Source organism: Carlito syrichta, unplaced genomic scaffold, assembly GCF_000164805.1.
Source record: "Carlito syrichta isolate Samal-C Ts95f unplaced genomic scaffold, Tarsius_syrichta-2.0.1 Scaffold187360, whole genome shotgun sequence".
In the NCBI taxonomy this organism is placed as follows: domain Eukaryota; kingdom Metazoa; phylum Chordata; class Mammalia; order Primates; family Tarsiidae; genus Carlito; species Carlito syrichta.
The window spans coordinates 152,280-179,319 of record NW_007131456.1 but is presented as its reverse complement, the minus strand read 5'-3'; the positions used below and the strand labels follow the sequence as shown (position 1 = coordinate 179,319).

General features: G+C 41.9%; 1 protein-coding gene across 1 annotated transcript in view; it reads left to right on the top strand.

The window, feature by feature from the left end:
- Positions 1–20,792: 20,792 nt before the first annotated feature.
- PIK3CG (phosphatidylinositol-4,5-bisphosphate 3-kinase catalytic subunit gamma) overlaps positions 20,793–27,040 on the top strand; it is a 48,030-nt gene continuing 41,782 nt past the window's right edge. The window contains exons 1-2 of the mRNA XM_008051530.1: positions 20,793–20,931; positions 23,072–25,078. Coding sequence (XP_008049721.1) covers positions 23,084–25,078 — 1,995 coding nt within the window. The 5' untranslated portion in view covers positions 20,793–20,931; positions 23,072–23,083. The remainder of the gene's footprint in view (positions 20,932–23,071; positions 25,079–27,040) is intronic.

Below are 27,040 nucleotides of genomic sequence, written 5' to 3'. Positions count from 1 at the left end.
AGATGGAAGTGGTAAATAAAAGTGGGTGGGCTGTGTGCTGACTAAAATAAGTGTTGGATTCTGACTTAAAGCCTGCCACCAGATGCATCAGTACAACTGAAGTACATCAGCTCACTTGCCACTCATGGATAGAGTTTTGAGATGAATCAGCAAACAATTGATTTATTAAGTTCTCTATGCAGTCAAACCTCACTGCTAATGTCAATCTGTCTTCAAGCTGTTCCCCAGTACTAGCTAGCATCACTGCCTCAGCTCCACCTCAGATCTTCAGGCATTAGATTCTCATAAGGAGTGCACAATCCAGATCCTTCGCATGCACGGTTCACAATCTAATGCTGCAGCTGATCTGACAGAAAACGGATCTCAGGCTGTAATGCAATCAATGGGGAACAGTTGTAAATATACATGAAGCTTTGCTTGCTCGCCTGCCACTCACCTCCTTCTGTGCAGCCCAGTTCCTAACAGTTCCTTGACACTATGCAATCTATCCATGTAACGAAATTGCACTTGTACCCCATAAATGTATACAGTTAAAACAAAATAAATCTCCCGGAGAAAGGTAAAACATTTGAGGTTTTCTGCCATTTATAATTAGTGGAATTGCATTTATCAGCCTCTTCCCCGGGATCACTAGGCCTGTTTGAGATGGTACTTTTGCCCCTTCTTCCTGGACATATCTGCAGCAATTTCATTCTGGGGTCCTGTTGCCTCCTTGGGTAATTCCAGGAGGCTAAGCCTGAGCCTCTCCACTTTATTCATATGGCTCTCTCACATTCCTATCTTCACACCAGGAATTGGGATTAGAGAGGTCTGAGAGATTGTGTTTTTGAGTCTAGGGTAGAGTCTTTTCTGCTATTATTTCTGACCTAGACAAGCTGTCTTTTTCATAACTGACTTCACAACCTATTGATAAAGTTTTGGCAACAAAATCAACTCTGGCAATCAGTGGGGTAAGAGATGCCACAGCCAAATCGCCTTCACATCCTGGGAACAAAATCAAGAATTTCTGTTCTCTTACCTTCTATATACCTCCCTTAAAGCAATGAGTACAAGATAAAAATCCATCAAAACACACCGTGTGATTTCATAATTTAGTTGTAGCATAACTACTATGAACTCCAGGTATCCAACCGTCTCTCATCCTCAAATAGAGGTAGGAAAATCATGATAAAGTTCTAGGAGGGATTGGGGAGCAACATGGAAGGAAGGGCAAGCTGAATGGATAGAAGGCAGGCAACCCCAAATCAGAGAACAGGGTTATAGAGGAAGATTTCTACCAAAAAACCTGGGAATTTCTGCAATCACCATAGTTCTTGAAGTCCTAGTCAGGTACAGGATTCAGAACAGTCCCTGTTGAAATTTGAGTAGCTGTGCACTACCACCACCAGTATGATCAGATGCATGGAATGGCTGGCCGGTTGACTACACAGACTCAACTCACACATTTCATAATCCATGAAAAAACTCAACTCCACAGTTTAAGTATTAAATTTTTTTAATCCTGCTCTGCCCATTATTTATGATCTGTATTTACTATAGATATTACTGTACACGATTTACTGGAGAGCAAAGGGAAAATAAAGGACTAAAACAAGTGTATATTTTCCCCAAAGGATATCCTACTACAAGAGGATCCAAGGAAATCAGAAGTATTAGGTCATCCAGGTATGACAGAGCAGCAGCCCGGACTAGGTTTTTAGCTATAGGACACAATGAAGTGGACATATTCCAAGAGTTGTTTTGAAGTTAGAATCAACAGAACCTGAGATTGGTTGGATGCAATTTGTGAGAGGCAAGATGGGCCAAAGAGAACCCCCAGGTTTCTGGCATGGGCATCTGGGCAGATGGTGGCACCATTGACTGAAGCAGGAAACACAGGAAAAAGAGAGGGTTTGAGCGAAACAAATGCATTCAGCTTTGGACCACTGGTTTTGAGAAGCCTGTGGGACATCTCAGCAGTTTCTGAGGACATTGCCGCAAGTGAGAAAAAGAAGCGATCAACTGTGAGAGGAGTAATACACTGCACAGCCCTCTGTTTCAGCAGCCAGGGAGGTCTCTCAAAGCTGGGCTCACTGATTCATCATTAAGTACACTGGAGTGGAGCCATACACCTCCTGTAGAGCAGCCGTGGGCCGTTAGCACACTCTACTTGCATTGTCCTCAAATAAATAGCACATCTGGAAAGTTAAATGCCAATCCCACATCCTTTGGACCCCCAAAATCAAAATTGATCTCTTAATAACATGCAGAGCAAAACACAAAATGACATTCAAAGTACAAAAGTAATTATTCCAGGCTATGTGATGCCAGAACTCATGGCTTTATTTTGCTATTCACGAATCTCACAAGGTATTTCCTTGTAATTGTTCATTAACCAAGCTGCCTTACTCAGTTTGTAATTCTCAACCCTGGTCTAGGTTATGCTTGTGTCATCTTAAGGAGAAAATCAGAAAAACAATTTAGTTAATGCTGATTAATAAACTCTTTGCAGTATATTGTCCATCACATCATTAACAGCAACTAACTCTGTGTAGACATATTGCCTAAGAAAAGTAATTCCCCTTTATTCCTAAGTTACAACCTGGAAAATATTTTGATTATGCTTTTATAGAGCAAGAATATCAATATTTCAGTGTTGCAAACCAACTTAAGCTCATTTGGTCAACCAACAAGTGTCAGTTGACAAGTAAAATGGTCACCTCTACAAAGTCACTACCAGATGGATGCTGTAACAGAAGTCTCAGATCAAATTGTTGCCATGTATAAAAATTCATTAGAAATCAGGAATGAAGCCTGGTCTTTCTAAGAGAAGTCCCTGCTCTCTGTCCTTAGGCAATACAGTTGTTTGGGAAAAGATTTAAGACTGTTTATGAAGATATGGAAAGGATAACTAAGGATTCTCCCAGCAGAGGTCTTGATGGAGTTCCAAGGAAACGGAACACACACCATAAACATGTCTAAGGAAATGAAAAGGAATGGTATGTTCTGAGAACTATAAAGAGTTCACTGTACTGAACCACATGGTGGATGTTCTCAGGGTAAAAAAGGAATAAGAGGTCGTATGAAACCAAGAAATATGAAGTTTGAAACATGAAGCCTGATAGCTACTTAGGAAACTCTGGGGGACACTGTGGTGAAGACTGAACCCCGGTAGCAGCAGTGAGGATGCAAGAGCAGGGTTGTTTCCAGACACTCACAGAATCATTTCCTACTCACTTCAGATGTCTCTTCATTTGTGACCTCATCAGAGAGGTCTTCTCTAATCACTTGGCCTAAAATAGTAATGCTCTTCTATTATTTTTGTCCCCTTTTCCTGCCTAGCACTTAATAATATCAGCTACCATTAGAGTATGTGAGTTTTTTTGTTTGTTTCATTATTGCCTACCTCTCCCTACTAGATATAGGTTCCTAGAGTGTGGACTTCTTCATTGCCATCATTCCAGTACACAATAGTCTTATTTGTTGAATGAAGATTAGATGGATAGATGATAGATTAGATAGATAGATAGATAAATGATAGATCGACAGAAAGATACATAGATAGGTATACAGATAGATAAATGTAAATGTCAAAGAGCAAAGTGGCCACAATTGAGAGACCAATGGATGTAGGAGATGGAAAAGAGAAAGCACTGAGGATGGCGCCAAAGTTTCTAGTTGATGCCATCAATCAAAAGTAGAAAGGTTTGTTGGGGAATGAAGGGGGCATTGGGTGGGGAGACTATGGGCTTGGTTTTGAACATGCTAAATTCAAGTTGCCTATAAAACCTCCCTGAAGAGCCATTCTGTAGGATACTGGGAATATGGAAATGAAGCTAAGGAGAAAGGGCTATAGGAGTAACAAACTAGGAACCATGAACAAAAACCATATCTATACCATAACACCACAGTTAGCTATTTTGGAAGTGAGTTCCTGATTAAAGGATGGTCATGCTCTCTCAGTCTTGCCTGCTCACTTGCCCTTCTGCCATGGGACTACATAGCACAAAGGCCCTCAGCAGACGCAAGCGTCATGCCCTTGGACTTTCCAGCCTTCAGAACTGTGAGAAAAATAAACTTCTATTCTTCATAAATTATCCAGTCTGTATTATTCTGTTATAAAAGCAAAAAATGGCTGGGCTCGGTGGCTCAGCCTGTAATCCCGTGCCTTGGGAGGCTGAGGTGAGTGGATTGCCTGAGCCCATGGGTTCGAGACCCGCCCAGGCAACTTGGTGAGACCTCTTCTCTACAATAAATCAAAAATTAGACAGGCATGGTAGCTCGTGCCTGTAGTTCCAGCTACTTGGAAGGCTGAGGCAGAAGGATCACTGGCGCCCAGCAGATTGAGGCTGCGGTGGCCGGGAGCGGCCACTGCACTCCAGTCTAGGTGACAGAGTGAGACTCCAACTCAAAAAATAAAAAAAATAAAAGATAAAAGCAAAAAATGGACTAACAGCTAGTCATATGAAAACCAGACGGAGAACCCAGGCTTCAGTTTCTTCAGTTTGTAAAATGACCAAGCTGGTCTTGAGGAGTGGTTTTCAAACAATTGTGCAGCATAAAAAATTAAATAATGGGACACTGCCAGGGGTGAAGGGGGGCATATGACATCAATAAGCGTAGCTGATCTCAAACCAGGCAAAGTGGGGACCAAAGGGAGGCCCAAACTTTGCCTATTCAAGGACCACTTGTATACCTAATCCTGAATTGTACCCCACATCTTTAAAAATAAATAAGTAAATAAATATTTTTTAAAAACATTAAATAGATTAAGAATAGAGCCACTTACATTTCCTCAAAGAACTAAAAATTGAGCCACCATATGATTCAGCAATCCCACTTCTGAGAATACACCCAGAGGAACATAAATTGCTCTGCCAAAATGACACTTGCACATGCATATATATTGCAGCACTATTCACAATAGCAAAAAACATGGAATCAATCCACATGCCCATCAAAAGTGGACTGGAAAAAGAAAATGTGGTACATATACATGATGGAATACAATGTGGCCACCAAGAAGAACAAAATCATGCCTTTTGCAGCAACATGGATGCAGCTGGAGACCATCATCCTAAGTGAACTATCACGCACGCAAAAAACTGCATGTTCTCACTATAAGCAGGCACCGATTATTGAACACATGAGCACAGATGCTGGACACTGCTAAAGGAGGGAGGGAGGAGGATAAGGGTCACACAACCACACACTGGGTACCAGGTCCACTATCAGGGAAAGAGTGCTTCCTGGAAGTCCAAAACTCACCTGCACACAATGTACTTATATAGTAAATCCTCACATGTACTCCACAATTCTAAAATAGGATAAAATAAACACAATGACATCTCACTTCATACTTGTTAGGATGACTAATCAAAATTTTGTTAAAAATTAGTTGACTATCTATGCTTTGGCTTATTTCTTAACTCTCTGTTCTCTTTTATTGGTCTTTGTGTCTGTTTTTATGCTGGTACCATGCTGTTTTGGTTATTATAGCTTTGTGGTTTAATTTGAAGTTAGGACATATAAAGTCTCCATTTTTGTTCTTCTTGCCAAAGATTGCTTTGACTATTTGGGGTCTTTGTGATTCCATACAAATTTTAGAATATTTTTTTCTACTTCTGTAAAATAAAATGCTGCAAGAATTTTTTAAAAGGACAATTAATCACACACAAAAAAATAGTAATCCTCTTGTTGAAATTTTATTTGCATTTATCTTTAAAAGTTGATTGAATTTCATTGACTGAAGGAAAAAAAAAAGAATACAGTCACTCAGATTAAAGTAAATGAAGGAACCAAATCCTATCCATTTCCACCACTGCCCTTTTCTCCCCGCCTGGGCAGCCTTCATAGATAAATCACTCTCATAAAAGATCTCTAAGTTCCTTTCTTGCAGTCATAACACTCTAGGAGTCTCTCCTGAACTTAGATTTCAATGTCCTCCATCAAACAGTCTTGTTTTCCCTTACCAAACTCAGGTTTCTCCACTGCCTTGCAGGATTCAGGACTCAAGCCCAGACACCCTAGACAGAGTGGAGAGTGAGACAGTCCAGGAGCCCATTCCTCATCAAAAGGACTTGCGGGTTCAGGGTTGCCAGATCGTTCCTTTTTTTTTTTGGAAGTTATAATTGTGGATCTTTATTTTAAAATATAGATACTTTTTTAATGTTGTTAACTATGACAGTTAATTGTTTGTATCAGTTTGGCTAGGCTATGTTGCCCAGTTGTTTAGTCGAACACCAGTCAAGACATTGTTGTGAAGGAATTTTGTAGATGTTGCTAGCATGCAAAATTGGTTGACTTTAAGCAAAGGAGATTATCCTCAATAATGTGAGGAGGTCTTATCCAGTCAGTTGAAGGTCTTGAGGGAAAAAAAACTGAGGTTTCCTAGAGAAGAGTAATAAAGAGTTCTGGCTCAAGACTGTGACATATAAACCCTATCTGAATTTCCAGCCTGCTGACTTGCGCTATAGATTTCAAATTTGCCATCCTTCACAACTATGTAAACCAATTCCTTAAAATCAATTTCTCCCTCCCTTTCTCTCTCTCTCTTTTCTCTGTATCTCTCTCTGTATATATTATATATATATTATATAATATATATATACACAGAGGGTGTCAATATAGATGGATACAAAAGATGAATACAAGTCACACAATTATAAGAGGTGCTCAAAGCAGTTATCATCAGCATTCAGACACTTCTGATTACAGCAAACATCTTTTAATATTTCTTAAAATGTGTACACATTTTTGGCACCTCCGATATATCTGTGTGTGTTTGCTATGTGTGTGTGTGTGTATATATATATATACATATACATATATATATATACACATACACATTCATATACATACATATATAGACCCATACATGTATAAGCACATACATATTATACTGCCTTTGTTTCTTCAAAGAACTCTCACTGATGAGGTTGTCAACTCAAATTTTTATGAAACTCTGTGTAGGCCAAACAAAACACATGCATGGGCCCAGATCCTTTGTTTCTGGGCCTTTAAAAATGTATCACATGCTACTACTGATCATACAGTTGGAGTCAAAATAGGCAGTTTCAGCTGACAGCACAACCCCAGAGTACAAAAGGCAGCTTTTTGTTAAAAGGGTCAGAAACAGTGGACCTTAGAAGATGGGAGCTAACCCAGGTACAGCAGACACTGTCAATAACCCTCTCATATCCCCTTGGCCCACTGTAGATATCTTTAGAAAATAGTTTCCCCATGTACCAACAGATTTATTTATTTATTTATTTATTTTTTGAGTTGGAGTCTCACTCCGCTGCCCAGACTGGAGTGCAGCGGCCACTCCCAGCCACCGCAGCCTCGACCTGCTAGGCTCCGGCGATCCTTCTGCCTCTACCACGCCCGGCTAATTTTTGATTTATTATAGAGATGAGGTCTCGCCAAGTTGCCCGGGCAGGTCTCCAACCCACGGGTTCAGGCAATCCACTCACCTCAGCTTCCCAAAGCACGGGATTACAGGCTGAGCCACCGAGCCCAGCTTCAACAAATTTCAACGTCAAGCACCTGTGTTGCTCTGCTCAAGGGCATGCTCAGCCCAAGCATAGCACACACCAGAAGTGCCAAAGAATTAAACTTCCCAGGAGCTCCCCCCCAACCAATGAAGAATAAATAACCAACTTCTTCCCCCATCAATAGGACAGTTCTGAGGAATGTTTCACATGTCTTCCTGGAGATATACCAGAGGGACTCAACCCTCATGAGCAATGGTCATCAATATACTCTGTTGATGATACCATTTATTGATAGCCCTTCCCTGTCTCACCATCTCACTCTTTCACCAGGCTTGCTGGGCTCTTCTTCCAAGTACACTACTGCACCCAAGTCCTCATCTCGGTTTTGAAGCCCATCATTCTGAAGGAATTCAAACTAAGGCACTGAATCTTCCATTCCATGTTTGTTCACACCTACACCTCAGTTTAGCAAGCTGCGACCTTCATATCAACATGGGATTGTACTCCCATATCAGCCATCTAACAGTCAATGCTTTGAATTTGCCACTTGGGGAAGCCTCCAACTGTGTATAACAATGCTCTGTAAGAACGTATAAACATACATTGAGCCAGGCACAGTGGCTCATGCCTGTAATCCCAGCAACTCAGGAGGCTGAGGCTGAGGTGAAAGGATTGTTTGAGACCAGAAATTTGAGAACCTGAGCAACACATCTCTTAAAATTTTTTCACCGGGCTCAGTGGCTCAGTCTGTAATCCCACACTTTGGGAGGCTGAGGTGAGTGGATTGCCTGAACCCACGGGTTCGAGACCCACCTGGGCAGCTTGGCAAGACCTCATCTCTACAATAAATCAAAAAATTAGCCAGGTGTGGTAGCACACGCCTGTAGTTCCAGCTACTTGAAAGACTGAGGTGGAAGGATCCCTGGAGCCCAGCAGGTCAAGGCTGCAGTGGCCGGGAGCGGCCACTGCACTCCAGTCTGGGTGACGGAGTGAGACTCCAACTCAAAAAAAAAATTTTTTTTTTCAAATTACACACACACATTGAATGCGCACACACACAGAGAAGCAGTAAAATAATTTGGGGCATTATTTCCAGGAAACAGAAGCTTCCATAGAATTTTAATAAATTTTACTTGGAAAAACCATCCCAATGTCAAATAAATTTTGGAAATGCTGGGTTACTTAAAGAATAGAGGGGCGCATTATACATACCATGATTCTGTTGTACAAAGAAAAACATATCTTTTTTTAATAACTGATCTCATCTTGTTCTTGAGCCTTTATTCCCACCAATAAGATAAAATTAAACTTGCTGATTAAAAGTACCTCAGTCTTACAGTTTTAAAGCCGTCTCTTCTGAGTAAATATTTAGCTAACTCAAAGTTCAAACTCCCTATCACAGCTTTTTCTCCCCTCTCAAAGGGTCTCGCCACCACTAACATCCCAGACTTCAGGCACAGAGACAAGCACACATATTCTCATGGCAGGTAAAGGATGAGGAGGATGCTCTGCTCTGTGCATTGTCCTCTGGTTGGTTCCCCCATGACCTTTGCTGAGATGGACCCAGCTGTCTACCAGAACTACTTAGAAAGTCCGTTAAGAATACAGATTCCCAAGTCCTTTCTCTGGGTGTTTTGATTCAGGGAAACTGGAGTGAAACCTAGGAACCTATGTTTTTATTAAGTTCCCCAGAGGATTCTGATGTAGCCAGGACACAGACTGGCATCTATGAACCATGAGCATAGCCCATCCTGTTTCCTACCAAGCTTTGAACTTCCTGCTCTACCGTAAAATAGACTCATTACCTATTGTTTCACATTAAGGTGTATGTACATGATTTAGTATTGTCATCATCTCTATTCATTTTGCGGCAAACTGGGGAAGAGTTTGTATGGGGAAGAGTTTGTATGGTATCCATGGTGAATCTTGGCACTGTTAGCAAATATACTGATACTGCAATTTAAATATGGTAATAATGGAATTTTCAAAGCAGAACTGAGGAGACAAAAGGAGAAATAGAATCCTCCGGTATTCATTCTGGTTATTTCAATACCATTAAGAAGGAGGAGGTTCTAAGAAAAGCCACACACAAAATCCCTGTGGGGAAGGAAGAACAGTTTCACAAAGAAAGACAAAAAGAATTAAATATAATTTACTTTTACTAAAAACGACATCTAAAACCTTGAAAATTATCTCATTTAAAAACTGCTGATAAAAGAAATTTACTAATATGTTTCTATAATTATGTACTTTAAACAGTACATAAAATGTTTGTTATTTCTCCAGTATGTATATAGTAAAGAAGTTTGGCATCACTTTGAAGCATTTTTAAATTAATATTGTATTTAATGAATAAATAGCATTTTTATATCACTTAAGGTTGATTTCAACTAAATTTCCACCCCAAAACTCTTTACATTTCAAATTCCACAGAGTGAAATTTAACTTTATAAAATCTGATTCAAATATTATGTCAGAACATATTAGGTTGGACTATGGTCACAAATAGCCCCAAGATTTCAGCAGCTTGATTCATCCAATGTACATTTCTTACCAATAGATATGTCCAACATGAGACAAGTAGGGGGCTCTGCTGTCCCTAGTCTTTCAGGGGCCAGGTCAACAAGGTCCCATCCCAACACATGCTTTCAAGGTCTCCACAGCAGAGGGAAGGAAACATGGAAAATTGTGACAAATTTCTGCTCACATTTCATTGGTCAAAGCAAATCACATCATCACACCTAACTTGAAAGGGGTGGGGACTTGGAGTATTCACGACCAGCTCTATTGATTAACACACTTGCCTTTCCTTTTCATTTTCTTTGGACTTTGGCACTGTCCCTCTGTCTGGGACTCATAGCAATCCAACAGACTTATATTATCAATCCAACAACAACAAACATTTATTTTAGAACCTTCATATTAAAGCAAGGTTTCCTTTATTTTTCTTAAAACCAATGTCTCTAGCAAATCTTATTTTGGTAAAGTCAGGGTACTGCATGTAAGTTTAAAGAAAAGAGAAGTTGTTAGTCTGATTGTGTCAGAGCTGACTAGCTATTCACCAAAGATTTATGAACCTCCCCTAGCTCCACCATAGGGTAGAGTCATTGCTGAGTTGGAATAGGAGCTGTATTTCTCAGATTCTCACTCTTACAATGGGTGTGGTCATGTGACTAAGTTCTGGCCAGTGAAATGTAGATGGAAATGACATTTACTAGCCGTAAAACTCCTGCACTATCCTTCACTCTCATCTTCTGGTTGGGTGTTGATGCCCAAGGTTACCTTAAAAGACACATGCTGAAGATGACAGAGAATCTTCATTTTAGAAGAATAATATTCTTTATAGAAGAATAAATTGATAGCACACTCCAAAAGTATGACTTGTCAAAGTCAACTAATATAATCTTTTAGCTATTAACCAATCTCTCATTTTTTAATGTGTATTCTCCGGATTGCCTGACTAGAACAGAGTTTCCTGGCAAGTAAAGGAAGAAGTGCATTGTTGTAGAGGAATTCGGAAAAGGTAGCAGGGAAGGACTGCCACACTCTAGTTTTGTAAAAAGTCTTTGCTTATCACTACCACTCAATATAGAGACAAAATAGAATCATAGCATCAATGATTGCCTAAGGTTGGAGGGCTATGTTCTAAATGTCTCATGATAGAAATAATTTATCATGCATGAAATTATTCATAGATGTGTGATAATACTTCAGTTTTATCATGCTCATGAAAGTTCTATTATCTAGTTGGGTGCAGTGGCAAATGCCTATAATCCCAGCACTTTGGGAGGCAGAGGTGAAAGGATTGCCTGAGCTCAGGGGTTCAAGACCAGCCTAAGCAACATGGTGAGACCTTGTCTCTACAATAAACCAAAAAATTAGCTGGGTGTTGTGGCGCATGTCTGTGGTTCCAGCTACTTGGAAGGCTGAGGCAGAAGATCACCTGAGCTCAGCAGGTCAAGGCTGTGGTGACCATGAGCAGTGTGCCACAGCACTCCAGTTGGGTTGACAGAGACTCTGACTCAAAAAAAGAAGAAAGTTCTATTAAGTATAATATGTTGTAGCAAACATAATACTATGCATCTGCTACAACTATTTTCTTTTCTCTCTGGGTACATGGATAGGCTGTATTTCGCAGCCACCCCTGTGGTTATGTGGGTCATGGTGACAGAGTTCTGGCTAATGGAAAGTGGGCGCAAAAGATGTGGGTCATTCTCTGACTCGACAGAGGATTCAAAGCCCAAGGGCAGAGCAGAATCACTAGTTGGAAGGAGCTAGATCCAGAATGAATGATCAAAATAGCACCTTCTCAATCCAACATGCATGAAACTAGAGGGAGAGGAAAAAATAAGCCACTGAGATTTTGTAACAGCTATCAGCACAGTTAGCACATCTTACTGAATACGTTGAAACTATTGCCTTTGTCTCAGAAAACTATGTGAAAGATTAAAACTAGTGGAAGGCAGAGGGTGGTATAAGTATACCTTAATAAAACAGTTTTGGGTTTGTTTGTTTTTGTTGTTGTTGTTGTTTTTTGAGTTGGAATCTCATTCTGTTGCCCAGGTTGGAGTGCAGTGGCATGCTCACAGCCACTGCAGCCTCGACCCGCTGGGCTCAGGCAATCCTTCTACCTCAGCCTTCCAAGTAGCTGGAACTACAGGCGCTTGCTACCACACCCAGCTTATTTGTTTGTTTGTTTGTTTGTTTGTTTTAATTTACTGTAGACACGAGGTCTCACCAAGTTGCCCAGGCTGGTCTCGAACCCCTGAGCTCAGCTAATCCTCTCATCTTGGGCTCCCCAAGTGCTGGGATTACAGGCTTGAGCCACCACGCCCAGCCTTAAAGCTGTTATTTTTAAAAGAAAGTGGAGGTTTTTAAGATATACTGTATCCCCCCTCCTACTCACACTCCCACCCTGTCCAATTTGGTTCTTCATAATTGTTTACCAAAGCCTACGTGAAGGCCATGCTTCTTGCCATGACACTGTCAGGAACACCATGACTTGACCATATCCCTCAACCTCGGCCCACCCCGCCTCCAGTCCCCTTTGGGACTACTTAAGTGAATTTCACCCTTCTGAACATTGGCTGCCTTACACTACTTCCTCTGCTAGAATGCTCTTTCCCTCACCTCTCCCTGGTTGAATTCTATTGTTCTCCCTGCCACTCCTACTGAGACCTTCCCTCTGGAAGACTCAGCTGGAAAAGGTAGCACCCTGCTGTGACTCCTATAACCCTTTCCCTGTACAGCTCTGAGGATGCATTTCATGTGCCACCCTTCCTGATAATGATAGGTAGACATGTTCTTTGCCCTGCTAAGTTGTAAGTTGCTCGCAGACAGGGACTCCATGTGCTGTAACATAAAAGATACTCGACAATAAATGTTAAATGAGTTTATAAGCAAATGCATTCACTGAATTTACTGCATAAGTCAATGAATAATGAAATTCCACAACATCAGCTTGAATGGAATACCGTTTTCCCTTCAAATAAGTCCCAATGTGCTCACGTTTCCTTTATGACATGCTGCCTCACCCCATGGTCTCCCAGCTAATATACAGATGAGCAACTTGGATAAGGTCAGAGCTTGTAAGAGGCAGACACGACAGTCCAGACTGACCTGTACCTGAAGCATCAGGGTTCACATGGTAAGGCGTCTGCCAGAGCTGGGGGGAAGGGACTCTTAATAGTTTAAGAATATACAGGAAGGAGCTTAAATTATAGGCATTTTAAAGTAAAAATACCTTTATGTAAAAATATTTTTTACACAAATACAGAAGAGTGAACATTAAGTGTTCAGCTCAACGAACGGCCCCAAACTGATCACACATGAAGCCAGCACCCCATGAAGAAACATTACCAGCAACCCAGAAAACCCTCCCCTTCAAGTCAGTACATATTATTTGGAAAGAAAAGGAGGTAAGAGGGGAGGAGAAGAATAACGCTGCCGGGAATGGAGAGGGCCCTGGCATCTGTTTTAAAGGAAAATGAGAAACCCCAGGCGTGTGGGGGAGTGCACACTCTCACTAAGACACACCCCATGTGGCATTTCCCATTCTGCAGTAAATTACCCTGACCACGCACTGGGTAATTCCTGAAAATGCAGGCCCTCCTTTGGAGGTGAGGAGAATCCCTCCTAGATACAGAGCAAGGCAGGAAGAGAGCTGGAACTGTCCTCCACTGGGGAAGGGGTGGGGGAGCCAGGTGCTGTGGGGAATCCTGTTTGTGCCCTGCAGAAGAAGGAGATGAATGCAGAGGTCACTAGAAGAAGGTTGATTTTTGCTGGAAAAAAAGGGGGGGATTAAGAAGAAGGTTTTGCAGGGCTGTGGCCTCAAAGCAGGACCTGTCACACTCTAGGAGGGAGGGGGCTGTCCAGGAAAGCATTTGACTCCTGGCCAGGTCTGCCACACCCTTCCCACCCACAGCCCACACCCCCGTGCCCTTTAGCTGAACCTGAAGAGGCACAGCATCCTCTTGGCATTCTCCCAGCTGGATGAGACTCCTGCCAGACTCTAAGGGGGAGAACCCACAACTTTGGAAGGAACAGAGTTCCTAAGAAGGCCTAAAAAGTAGCTCCTGTTATAATGTCACTTCCAGCCTCAGGACCAGGGATATGAGAGCAGTTTCCATCCAAGCCAGTCTTACTAAGTGTTCTTCTTTCCCAGTATGCTCTACTATGCCCTTGAACAGGAAAAATTCCATGAAAGAAGGAAACAGTTGATTTGGAAACTTTACTCCTTTATTGCAAATGGCTTTGTCTCTATCAGGATCATGGTATGTGTGTAAGAGATAGATAGAGACAGGGAGGTAGGGGGTTAGATAGGTGTGTAGGTAGATAGATAAAAATCCTTGACAATCTGCAGATAATTCTAAGGGCAGGGACCCAGGTATGAGTCTGGATAGCCATTGTATGGGAGGATTTCTTGCTCACAAGAACATGGTACAAGCAGTCTTCGGTATTATATTTCTTTTTTTTTTTTTTGAGTTGGAGTTTCACTCCGTCACCCAGACTGGAGTGCAGTGGCCGCTCCCGGCCACCGCAGCCTCGACCCGCTGGGCTCCGGTGATCCTTCCACCTCAGCCTTCCGAGTAGCCGGAATTACAGGTGCGCGCTACCACACCCGGCTGATTTTTTATTTATTGTAGAGATGAGGTCTGGCCAAGTTGCCCAGGCGGGTCTCGAACCCACGGGCTCAGGCAATCCACTCACCTCAGCCTCCCAAAGGCGCGGGATTACAGGCTGAGCCACCGAGCCCGGCTCAGTATTATATTTCAGTCAATATTAGGAAGGTTCCTATAACAAAGAAAACTAAAAAATTGGATCAACTGAAAATCTGTAAAGGGGATGTTTCTAAAGCATTGTGATTTCTTCTAATGCTCATCAAACTGGGTTCTTTCCTAAGTTCCACACTCCACAGACCATTTTCCTCCCAAGTTTCATGTTCTGAGGTTTGAAGAGGAGGCAGATTGCAGAACTGTAGGTTAAATGGTTAAATGGAAGGGAGGGCTGCCTGGGTTTTGGTTAATCTGGGAGACTTTGGGAATATCACTCAATATTCCTATTGCTTCCTGTCAGTGCAAAGGAATCCAATAGCTTTCAAAAAGAGACATTTATATAAACTACCATTCCACAAATATTTATTGAGGCCCTAGCTATATATGTACCAAGCACTGTGTTAAGCCCCCGGTAATATAGTGACTAAATACAGATCAGTCTCTCAAAGAATTCAGCCTGGTAAAGGAGGCAGCCGGGTAAACAGCTATCCTCTCCTCAAGGCAGCATTATGGCGACTGTCACTTACTGGGGCAAGCTGCTTAACTTCTCCATGCCTTGCTTTCATCACCTGTAAACAGGGATGATGGTAGTTGCCCCTTTCCGTGGGAGATTGTGAGGATTAGATGAATGAATGTATTAAAGTTCCTAGAACAATGTAAGATTCAGAGAAAGTACTATAAAAAAAGTTATTACTTAATGGTGGTGATATTTTTATTGCAGCAGTTACTGACAGGGAGAGCTTCCCCAACTCTATACTTTCCTAACCAGAAAGTCAGCCCAGAGGCAGCTCTTCACCCTGAGTATTGATGAAACAGGAGTTGGTCAAATGGCTGAGGGGATGAGGGAGGTGGGGGAGAGGAGAGAGAATAGGGGAAAGAGATAGGACAGAGGGAACAGCATATAGAGGCACAGAAGTGTGGAAGAGTATGGCAAGTGTGAATTCAATCGTGACGATGATTTGGAAGATGAGGAAGAGAGTTAAGGATACATCATACAGGATAAATCACAAAGGGTCAGAAGTATCATGCAAAGTAATTTCGATTTTTAAAAATCAACGTACATAAAAATCTTTTCTAGAAATTCGTGAAGTGCTTACTAATCTGTATTGGCAAAGTTTAACTGAAAAAGGAAATTGAGAAAAGTGCACTCAGTGGTCAATTTCTGAAAATGAGAATGGAGAATGAAGCAGCATGTTTCATAGACACATGGATCTAGCTGTGGGTCCTTGGGGCTGTGTTGACTTTGACTGATTCCCTGTAGCTTCTTAGCTCATATTGAGAAGTGGATCCCCTCCACCTGCATGGTGTGATAATAACTCACCTCCCTAATGGCATCAAGGCTGTAGCAGAGTCTCCTACGATTCTCCACAGTTCCCTTGTCCTTAGAGTCAGAGCCACGACATTTGGTTCCGGTGTCCATCATTCTTTGGCCAGTCATGAACTCAGGGGGTAAATCCTGATTTGCTTAGATCATTCACATAACTTTATCCCCCTTCTTATTGATTTGCAGAGGCATAAATGGGGCCTGCCACAGTTCTGCCCAGAGATATGAAGGAATCCAGGTGGATTCTGGGAAAGTTTTCCTTTCTCTACAAAAGAAACTCACAGGATGGCATGGCCTCTTCTTCCTCTGTGTGTTGTGTTGGTATGTGATACATGGAATTGTGTGCTCTCTAACACAATAGCTCATGTAGTATATATAGTTAGATAAGTTTTGTTCTGTTGAAAATTGAAGATTTATAACAATTTCCTATGAGATAAGTAGAGTGGTAGTCATTCTATTGGTAGATTAGAAAGCCAAGGGAAATGAAACAGCATATACTAGACCTAAAGAATGAGCAGGAATAAACCTAGGTCTCACAAATGCTAGCACTTTTACAACACCAGGATACTTCTCTTTAATCTTACCAAATACAGGCTAAAAACTATTGGGTATAGCTTTATAAAGGTTTGCGTTTGTGCGCAGACAACAAAGCAAGATATGAAGGTGAACTAAACTGTTAAGTTAAAATGTCATTTGGCATTTTTGTTGACAGTGTATAAGCCATGTGAGGCCGAGCTAAAAAAAAAATGTGAAAAGAGGATTCTAGTGCTTTTGCAAACTGAGAGATACCCTCAAGTCCGAGTCAGGTAGCGACTCCAACAGAACAATCTCCGATAACATAGTTTCCCAACCAGTATGCCCAAAGGCGTGAGGGCCTTGGGTATGCAGGCATTGTCTCATGTTTTGAGGAGCCTCCTCAGTTTACTCCAGTGTGCCAGGCACATGTTGCTACTGTTTACATGCACCAAGACATGAAATAAGTGCGGGAAGCATGTGCTCGTCTTGCCAGGTCTCTACGCATCTCTCATACTGCTGTCTTTCACAAACTCTCCATTTTAGTGAATTAATCTGTTCACTGTCCCCAAAATAGCTTTTGGACCTGCCACTGTGATTCCTCTTGCCTTGAATCATTAACCTTACCCTGCATATTTAAAAAACAATTTTAAAAATCCCACCTGAAAAGACTTCCTCCAGTAAACTGTTGGATTAAACAGTGAAAGCAATACAATTCAGGTAAGCCATGTATGTACTTGGACTGTACATACCATCATAGTGCACGTCATTTTTATCATCTACATGCTTTCTCTCTCCAAATAGACCACAAATGGCCTAGGCCATTGCAAAGAGTCTTTCTCATAACTAATAATTCATTCTTATTCTGTCTATTGATCATTGATACTTCCTACTACAAGGTTCGACAATTAAGTTCATGAACTCCTTCTAGAAAAGTGCTACATACTTCACTGATGAATATCACTACGGTCACCTTCAAAGTACTCCCCCTGGAAACTATGCACTGATGCCAGGGCTTGGTCCACACATCAAAGCAGTTTTGGAACTCTTTTTCTGAAATGGCCATCAGAGCTGTCATCGTATTACCCTTGATGTGCTGAATGACATCAAATGTCTTCCTTTCAAAATTTCCTTTATCTTAAAGAAAAAAGGCATTGGGGACCAGATCAGGTGAATAGAGAGGGTGTTCCAATACAGTTATTTGTACAGTGCTGCAATGTAAGTGCATGGTGGCAAGTTTGCAAACTTAATTGTCAGACCTCAACAAATAATGACAGATTTGATGGTCATTCCAGAAAAAGAGTGCTTTGACAGGTGGACTAGACACTACATCAGTGCATAGCTTCTCAACGGGCGTATTTCAAAGGTGACCTTAGTGATATTCAGCAATGAGGTCTGTAGCCATTTTTCTAACATGGTTCACAAAACTAATTGTCAGTCCTGTTCTTACTTTCTAATCTGTTAGATCTTTCTATGGCTGTGATAGTTGGGTGTGATACAGAAGACCAGACCCTTTGGTTGTGTGTGTTTTTTTTTTCCAACCAAAATGTAGTATATGTCTACAGATTCACAGAAGGAAAAAGAATAAACATATCAATAAAACAAGATAATGATGAGGCCTAGGGTCTTCTAAACCAAAAATTCTAGGGACAAAATATTCTTACAAGTAAAGAATGCCTCTGTATAGAGGAAGTAGCCACAAAAAAAGGAAACATTTGCTATTACTTCTCCCTGGGAACATTTACTACATATAGTCAAATTTTAGTGGCTATATTAAGATTTGGGGAAGAGCAAGGTACTTTTAATTTCAAACCACCAACAAAGCCTGAATTATTTGCAAGTTTAGTCATAGAAGAGACAACCTTTGCATAATCAACTTTTGCTGAATAGTTCTTTAGAAGCAAAGTGAGTCAAGAGCCTGACTACTTAGACTTCCGGACTAATGTGTGTGCATATGTTCAATGCCAGATTGGGACTTGGCCCTCTGAAAGTGACTGTGCCAGGACAGGGAAGGAATCTGTTGAATGAATCATCAGAGAATGGAGCTGGCCAAGCTCCTGATCCCTCTGAGGTCAGCCCTCCCATCCTCAAACCTCCTCCCACCTCACCTAAGCCTATGAACTCTCCCACACACTCTGGGTAAAATGCAGCCTGGCAAGCTCCCACATCGTGATTTGGCAGCCACAGAGTTATGGTCTTCCTTCAAGACCAAATAAGAGGGCCAGCCTTGAGGCTTCTAAAGCTGTTAGCCTTCCAGGAGAGTATTCCTCTATAGAAATATATCTTAGGCCAGGCTCGGTGGCTCAGCCTGTAATCCCGGGCCTTGGGAGGCTGAGGTGAGTGGATTGCCTGAGCCCGCGGGTTCGAGACCCGCCTGGGCAACTTGGCCAGACCTCATCTCTACAGTAAATAAAAAATGAGCCGGGAGTGGTAGCGCGTGCCTGTAGTTCCAGCTACTTGGAAGGCTGAGGCGGAAGGATCGCCGGAGCCCAGCAGGTCGAGGCTGCGGTGGCCGGGAGCGGCCACTGCACTCCAGTCTGGGCAGCAGAGTGAGACTCCGATTCAAAAAAAATAAAATAAAATAAATATATCTTAGGAAGCCGATAAGCCTCCTCTAAATATTTGGTGAGCATCCTTTGAATTAAATAATTTGCCCCATGATGTCAACTGTTACAGTACTAATAAAAATTTAAAACCAGGCTGGACACAGTGGCTCATACCTGTGATCTCAGCACTTTGGGAGGCAGAGGAGAGAGGATTGCCTGAGCCCAGGAGTTCAAGACTAGCCTGGGCAACTTGTCAAGACCTTGTCTCTACAATAAATCAAAAAAATCAGCTAGGCATGGTGACGCACACCTGCAGTTCCAGCTACTTAGAAAACTGAGGTGGAAGGATCACCTGAGCTCAGCAGGCTGAAGATGTAGTAGCCATGAGCGTGCTACTGCACTCCAGCCTGGGCAACAGAGTGAGACTCTGACTCAATACATAAATAAATAATAAAATAAAAATTAAAAAGTTAAAACCCAAGGGGCCTATGTGAAAGAAGATAAACCAGATCAAACCATCATTTTTCTTGATATTGGAGTCATTCAGAGGAACTCCTAATTATATACCTCCCCAAGAGACTTGTGAGGCTAACTCCATCCTACTTGTTACCTTTGAAACTCAGCTGGAGTCCATGAGCACCCAGATGAAGGGGAAAGGTTACTGGTTCACAATATGAAGGTGCTTGGGATTTCTAGAAGGAATTTAGGTCACCCGGAAGAAACAGAGTTGCTCTATGATTAGGACAGCTTTTATATGTGTTCTCTACTCCCAAGGGAATCTGAGGTCATTTCCCAGGGCCTATCTGCCTGATGCCATGACAGTGTTCAGCTCCCCAATTTCCCCATGATACCAAACAACACCCTTCTATTTTGTCTGCAAATAATCATTTGCAATAAGAAAATGACTCATAACATTTTTTGAAACATTAATTTTTGTTTCAATAGTTGATTATTGTTTAGAATATTATAATGTATTACAATGTTGTGGTACTAGATACTAAAACGTATTATTCATCTTTCAATTTTTGTACTTTTAGCATTTCAACTATTATTTGAAGGGCTTCTTACTGCAGTATGTCACATTTATTCACATACACATGCACATGCTACAGTATTTTCAGTTTGTGCCAGTGATATTTTGGGCCCTGAATGCTATGTAAAAAGAGAGACATTTCTCACCAAGCTAAGGAAGTGAGCTCCTAGACTTTGCCTTTAAAAATATGCAGCTTGACAATTCAGTCCTCAAGCTTACTAGGTTTCTCTTCCCCTACCCATCAGTTACAGTATATGAACAAGAGTTCATTTGAATTTCCTTGAGGAGAGTGGGTTTAATCAGGTTGTTAAAAGTCTTCCTAATAGGATACCCAATATTGTGGCAGTTAGGCCTTTTCTTTTACTCAGAGCTAGCTACAAAAATATTGCATTTGTTTACGTCTCATGATGTATACTTTCGGTTTGGATCTATGTCATTTTATTTGAGTCCCTCAAAATTTTTGAAAAATTAGTTCAGAGAGTAAAAAAAAAGTATGGTCAACACTGCTAACTCTCGTGTTCTCCCTCTCTCTGTGCTATAACAGGAAATGCATTTCTGACACTTTTAAAATGAGCAATCACACGTATAATCAACTTGGTTAAAACTTCCTTCCTGGTAACTGCAACACTTCCTCTGCATCTGGATATGAAGGGAGCCCCAGAAAAGCGGAAGAGTTTAGAGGCACACTGGGAAGGTTTGAATTTGTTTTGTTTTCAAAAATTAAACAAATGATCCTTCAGCATCATCGCCTCCGCTGCTTTATCAGGTATTGCTTCCTTCTATTTTTTGCCCTTTGTTGGGTCTGACTCGGAATAGTGACATTTCCTTTTCAGCTAGAATATTTTTATCCGGGACTGTTGTTAGTACTTGAGATGATACTACCACTGAATGTCTGTGTTGCATTGTCTAGTCCAGCCTATATTGTGGATATACACAAGGTTCCGACAATAGTTTTGCAGGTGTATCAGTTCTTTTTTAGTTCTTTTTTGTTTTTGTTTGGGAGGAAGAAGGAGGGCACAGGAGCCTGAGCCAGCCAGGCTTCATATTATTACAAGTGCATGCTTAGAGACTACTGTAGTTATGGCGTTCCCAACGACTTCATTGTAAAAAGAGAAAGCCTCTAGCTTCAGCCATGAAGGAAACCAGTGAGTACTAGTCAGCCTGTTTTCTTCTCTTACATATTATCAGATTGTTTGGTATCACTGAGGCAGAAGTTTTTGCTGTGTACTTGTATGTTGCCTAAATTTGGACATGTTTTAATTTAAATTAGTGTCAATATCAATATATCTTACAGTTCTCTTCTTTGTTATTCAAAATATAGCAAAAGACCAGAATGAATGCAAGAGACAGTTCTTTGGGACAGTTGTTTTCATTTACTTACTAAATATAACTTCAATATTTTAACAGAGGGAATATTGACTGTGAAAATAAGTTAAGCCAAGATTTGAAAATGAGTTTGGATCAAGTGGAACTTGTCTTTTAATCAAACTCTCCTTTTTGGTATACAGTAAATGCTCCACTATTTCTTAAAGAAATAAAGTTGTTGTGCATCTCACTAACATTAATTATTTAAGAGAGTTAATGATCTTTTCTGAAACTAATTTTTGCTTCAATAGTTGATTCTTGTTTAGAATATAATGTATTACAATGTAGAGATACTAAGTATTCAAATCAAAATATCTTATTATTCATCTTTCAATTTTAACACTTTTAGTGTTTCAATCATTATTTGAATGGTTTCATACTGCAGCATGCCACAGTCATATTTAAGTGTTTTTTGAAGGGTAGGTACTTATTATTTGTGGAAAGAGTAGCTAAGTCAATGAGAATAAATTTGCTTTACAAAAATGAAAATATTATGACAAAAAAGAAGTTAAATAATTGATTGGGATCTAAATTGCAGGTCACTGGAGTCCAGAAATCCTGCCTTCCATCCTGTGGCTCTTCCATTACCTAAAGCAGAGGCAGATCAAATGAACTGGTACAAAGTTTAAATTACCTGAATGTTCACATTAAGAGAGTACAGCCTTAGGTGACTCCTCTAAGACACTGCTCTAATATCACACTGACAGGATGTTTACACATTTCATGATTCAAAATTTTACGTCTCTGCAAATGATTTTGATGGCAACTTCACAAATTCTATTTCTGAGCTTTATGAATGAAAGGACTAGCTTTCCTAATCATAAAGAAGAAAAAAATGAAAAGAAAAAAGAAAGACAGGAAATTGACTAGGGAGCCTATTGCAGATCCAGACAGTTTGAATACAGGGAACGTGAAGTGAGGTTGGGTTGGGTGTCTGGGTTCCAAGAAGTGTGAGACCGAATAAAGAGGAAGTAAGTTAAGGACCTGTTTTAAAGGGAGGTGCTTCAGCATCTCACGTTGCACCCTGTAAACTAGGACTTGATCCTTAACTATTATTTTACTTATCTGTGTATTTCAGTCTGCTTAAGAACAACAATTGCCATTTTTGAGGCATTATGTCAGGCACTGTGCTAGATAAGTATTTTACATATCTTTTTTAAATCAAATATCTCAAACCATACAAAAGAATGATCAATAAACCCCCATATACCTATCAACCACATTGAACAAGTATTACTTTTACTCTCATCTCCGCCATCTGACGTATTACTACTTTGAGAGACGGGAAATAGGCTCGGAGGTTATTTAAGTAGCCGAAGTCACCCAGATAATAAGTGGCGGGCCCAGGATTCAAAGGCCCCGACTCCAAAGTCCTTGTCCTGTCTGCAGGGTAGCAAGGCCCCTCCAGCTTGCAGCACTTGGTCCCTCCGGGTCCTTTAGCGCATGTCAACCTTCTGCAGCTTCTCTTCTGCCATCTCACGGGAAAATGTGAGAGGAAGGTGCCTTTCTTGTGACAAAGCCCTGTGTTCCTCCACTCCCAGGTCACGTAGGGCATGGAGCTGGAGACCTATGAACAGCCCGTGGTTCTGAGAGAGGACAACCGCCGCAGGCGCCGTAGGATGAAGCCACGCAGCACGGCGGCCAGCCTGTCCTCCATGGAGCTCATCCCCATCGAGTTCGTGCTGCCCACCTGCCAGCGCCACAGCAAGAGCCCCGAGACGGTGCTGCTGCACGTGGCGGGCCACGGCAACGTGGAGCAGATGAAGGCCCAGGTGTGGCTGCGCGCGCTGGAGACGAGCGCGGCGGCGGATTTCTACCACCGGCTGGGTCCGGACCACTTCCTCCTGCTCTACCAGAAGAAGGGGCAGTGGTACGAGATCTACGACAAGCACCAGGTGGTGCAGACCCTGGACTGCCTGCGCTACTGGAAGGTGCTGCACCGGAGCCAGGGCCAGATCCACGTGGTGCAGCGGCACCCGCCCTCCGAGGAGACGCAGGCGTTCCAGCGGCAGCTCACGGCCCTGATTGGCTACGACGTCACCGACGTCAGCAACGTGCACGACGACGAGCTCGAGTTCACGCGCCGCCGCCTGGTCACGCCGCGCATGGCCGAAGTGGCCCGCCGCGACCCCAAGCTCTACGCCATGCACCCCTGGGTGACGTCCAAGCCCCTCCCGGAGTACCTGTCCAAGAAGATTGCCAACAACTGCGTCTTCATCATCATTCACCGCAGCACCACCAGCCAGACCATCAAGGTCTCGGCCGATGACACCCCCAGCACCATCCTCCAGAGCTTCTTCGCCAAGATGGCCAAGAAGAAGTCCCTGATGGACATCCCGGAAAGCCAGAACGAACAGGATTTTGTGCTGCGCGTGTGCGGCCGGGATGAGTACCTGGTGGGTGAAACGCCCATCAGAAACTTCCAGTGGGTGAGGCACTGCCTGAAGAATGGAGAAGAGATTCACCTGGTACTGGACTCGCCTCCCAACCCAGCCCTGGACGAGGTGAGGAAAGAAGAGTGGCCGCTGGTGGATGACTGCACGGGAGTCACCGGCTACCACGAGCAGCTGACCATCCACGGCAAGGACCATGAAAGTGTGTTCACCGTGTCTCTGTGGGACTGTGACCGGAAATTCAGGGTCAAGATCAGAGGCATTGATATCCCAGTCCTGCCCCGGAACACTGACCTCACGGTTTTTGTAGAAGCAAACATCCAGCATGGGCAGCAAGTCCTTTGCCAAAGGAGAACCAGCCCTAAACCCTTCACAGAGGAGGTGCTGTGGAATGTGTGGCTTGAGTTCAGTATCAAAATCAAAGACTTGCCCAAAGGGGCTCTACTGAATCTCCAGATCTACTGCGGCAAAACACCCGCACTGTCCGGCAAGGCCTCTGCAGAGACACCCAGTTCCGATTCCAAGGGCAAAGCTCAGCTTCTGTATTATGTGAACCTGCTGCTGATAGACCACCGGTTCCTCCTGCGCCGCGGAGAATACGTTCTCCACATGTGGCAGATACCCAGCAAAGGAGAAGAGCAAGGGAGCTTTAATGCTGACAAGCTCACCTCAGCAACCAACCCTGACAAGGAGAACTCAATGTCCATCTCCATTCTTCTGGACAATTACTGTCACCCAATAGCCCTGCCTAAGCACCAGCCCACCCCTGACCCAGAAGGGGATCGGGTTCGAGCTGAAATGCCCAATCAGCTTCGAAAGCAATTGGAGGCGATCATAGCCACCGATCCGCTTAACCCTCTAACAGCAGAGGACAAAGAATTGCTCTGGCATTTTAGATATGAAAGCCTTAAGCATCCAAAAGCATATCCTAAGCTGTTTAGCTCAGTGAAATGGGGACACCAAGAAACTGTGGCCAAAACATACCAATTGTTAGCCAGAAGGGAGGTCTGGGATCAAAGTGCCTTGGATGTTGGGTTAACAATGCAACTCCTGGACTGCAACTTTTCAGATGAAAATGTAAGAGCCATTGCAGTTCAGAAACTGGAGAGCTTGGAGGACGATGATGTTCTGCATTACCTTCTACAGTTGGTTCAGGTAGGGATGTTAGTGTTATCAATGGAACCCTCCTTAAAAGGAATTTATTTGCATGTGCACAGGCACTCCATTCAGTCTTCAAATGGCCTTTGTTCAGACCTTCATCAGTCAAAGTAGATCTGATGAAGTCACCTCAAGAAGTAGTAAACTGTTCCATTTACTTTTTTTTACTGTCTTTGAGGATTAACCGACAAGCATTTTAAAGACATTAGCGTTTCACTTTTTTAGGAAGATATTCCCTGTGGGAATACTTCGTTCTCATTTATTCTTTTGATGATAGATTCAACTTACTGAATGTTTCCTTGTGCCAAGACTCCAAGTGATTTACGTTCTTTTAGTGTATTATCTCATTTAACTCCTCCAACACCCGTGATGGAGGTCAAATTAGCATTTGAAGTTTATTTTATTTTATTTTTTAAATTTTTATTATAAAGACAGGTACATTTCAGGGTTAGGTATATAAACATTGATCAGCAGGTACCCTTGTTGATGAGGTATGCCCCTCCCTACCCTAGCAGTTTCCCTCAACTTCCTATCCCACCCCCTCCCACAGTTTCCCACTACTGCCAATTGCTTTCTTATAGCATTATAATTGTTCAAGGTCCGTTTATGAGTGAGAACATATGGAACTCTTTTCTTTGTTTCTGTGATAAGTCACTGAGTATGATCGACTCCAAATCCATCCAAGTTGCTGCAAAATCCGTATATTTGTCCTTCTTTATGGCTGCATAATATTCCATTGTGTATATGTACCATTTGAATTTTGTATGTAAGGAAACCGAAGTACTAGGAGGCTAAGCAGTGTGCCTCCGGTCACATACTTTGAAAGAAGCAGACCAGAATTCAAACCCAGGATGTCTGACTCCAGGCCCTGCTCTTTTCACTGTGTTCCTGAATCCTGCATCAGTCTGGTATCAGGCCAGTGTGGGCTAGAGAAAAAAGGTCTTACTCTTTGCTTATTATAATTCACAGAATAACATCATATATTCTCATATTATAATTCACGAAATAACATCTCATATTTCATACTTGAAATCTCCTCTCTTTAAAAGGTAAGGTAAGGTCTGTATTTCTCCTCCAGTTCTTATGAATGTTCCTTGGGTGTCCTGAGAGGCTAAGTGATTTGCCTAAGGTTAAGCTAGGAAATTAAAAAAGAAAAAAAATAAAGGAGGAACAGCTCTCTTGCTCACTATAGCAGTTCTCAAATTATATTGTACTGCTTGACAAGGAAAAGGAAGTAAAAGAATGGTTATAGAAATGCTATTTTAGAGCACAGACCAGTTCATTCATTCATTCAAGAAACATGTGCTGAGAAGACTGGCATTAAGTGAGTACACACACAAACAGATGTTTAATACTAATTGTGACAAATGGTTTGGGGAAAACTGGAGTATTGTGAGAAAACAGGTCCCAGGGACACTGGGTCATCAAGGGACCAGGAACAGTTCTGAGTAGGTGATATTCAACCTGAAAACTTGAGGATTAGCCAGGCTAAATTTTAGACACTAAACTGTCTAATCACTAACTATATAGTAAGTCCCTGGATTTTTCTGGTAAGCATTTTGGATATTTTCAGCTTTAACTCTGAATCTTCACCTTCTCAGTAGTCAGATACTTGAAATATTACCTTTGATTTTGCTTTCATCTATTAAATATAGCCAATATTTTTTCTGCCCATTAGTTCAGATATTTGCATAACACTAAAGAATTTTAGAATAATTAAGACCTTCTGTTTGTTAGCTCTCCCTAACAAAAACTACAAAAACTTGCCTGAGCTCTTTTCCAAATCCCCAAATCCCAAGGTTACTATGAATTATTTTTCATTGTCACTTTCACAAGTAAAGCTTGTAGAATTAAAAACAAATAGTGTTCTTCTTGGAAATGTCCTATGAAAGAGGTCAATAGATACTATTAACATTAAATTTATGGTCAAATTTGAAGAAGAGTAGTCATTGGTAAAAC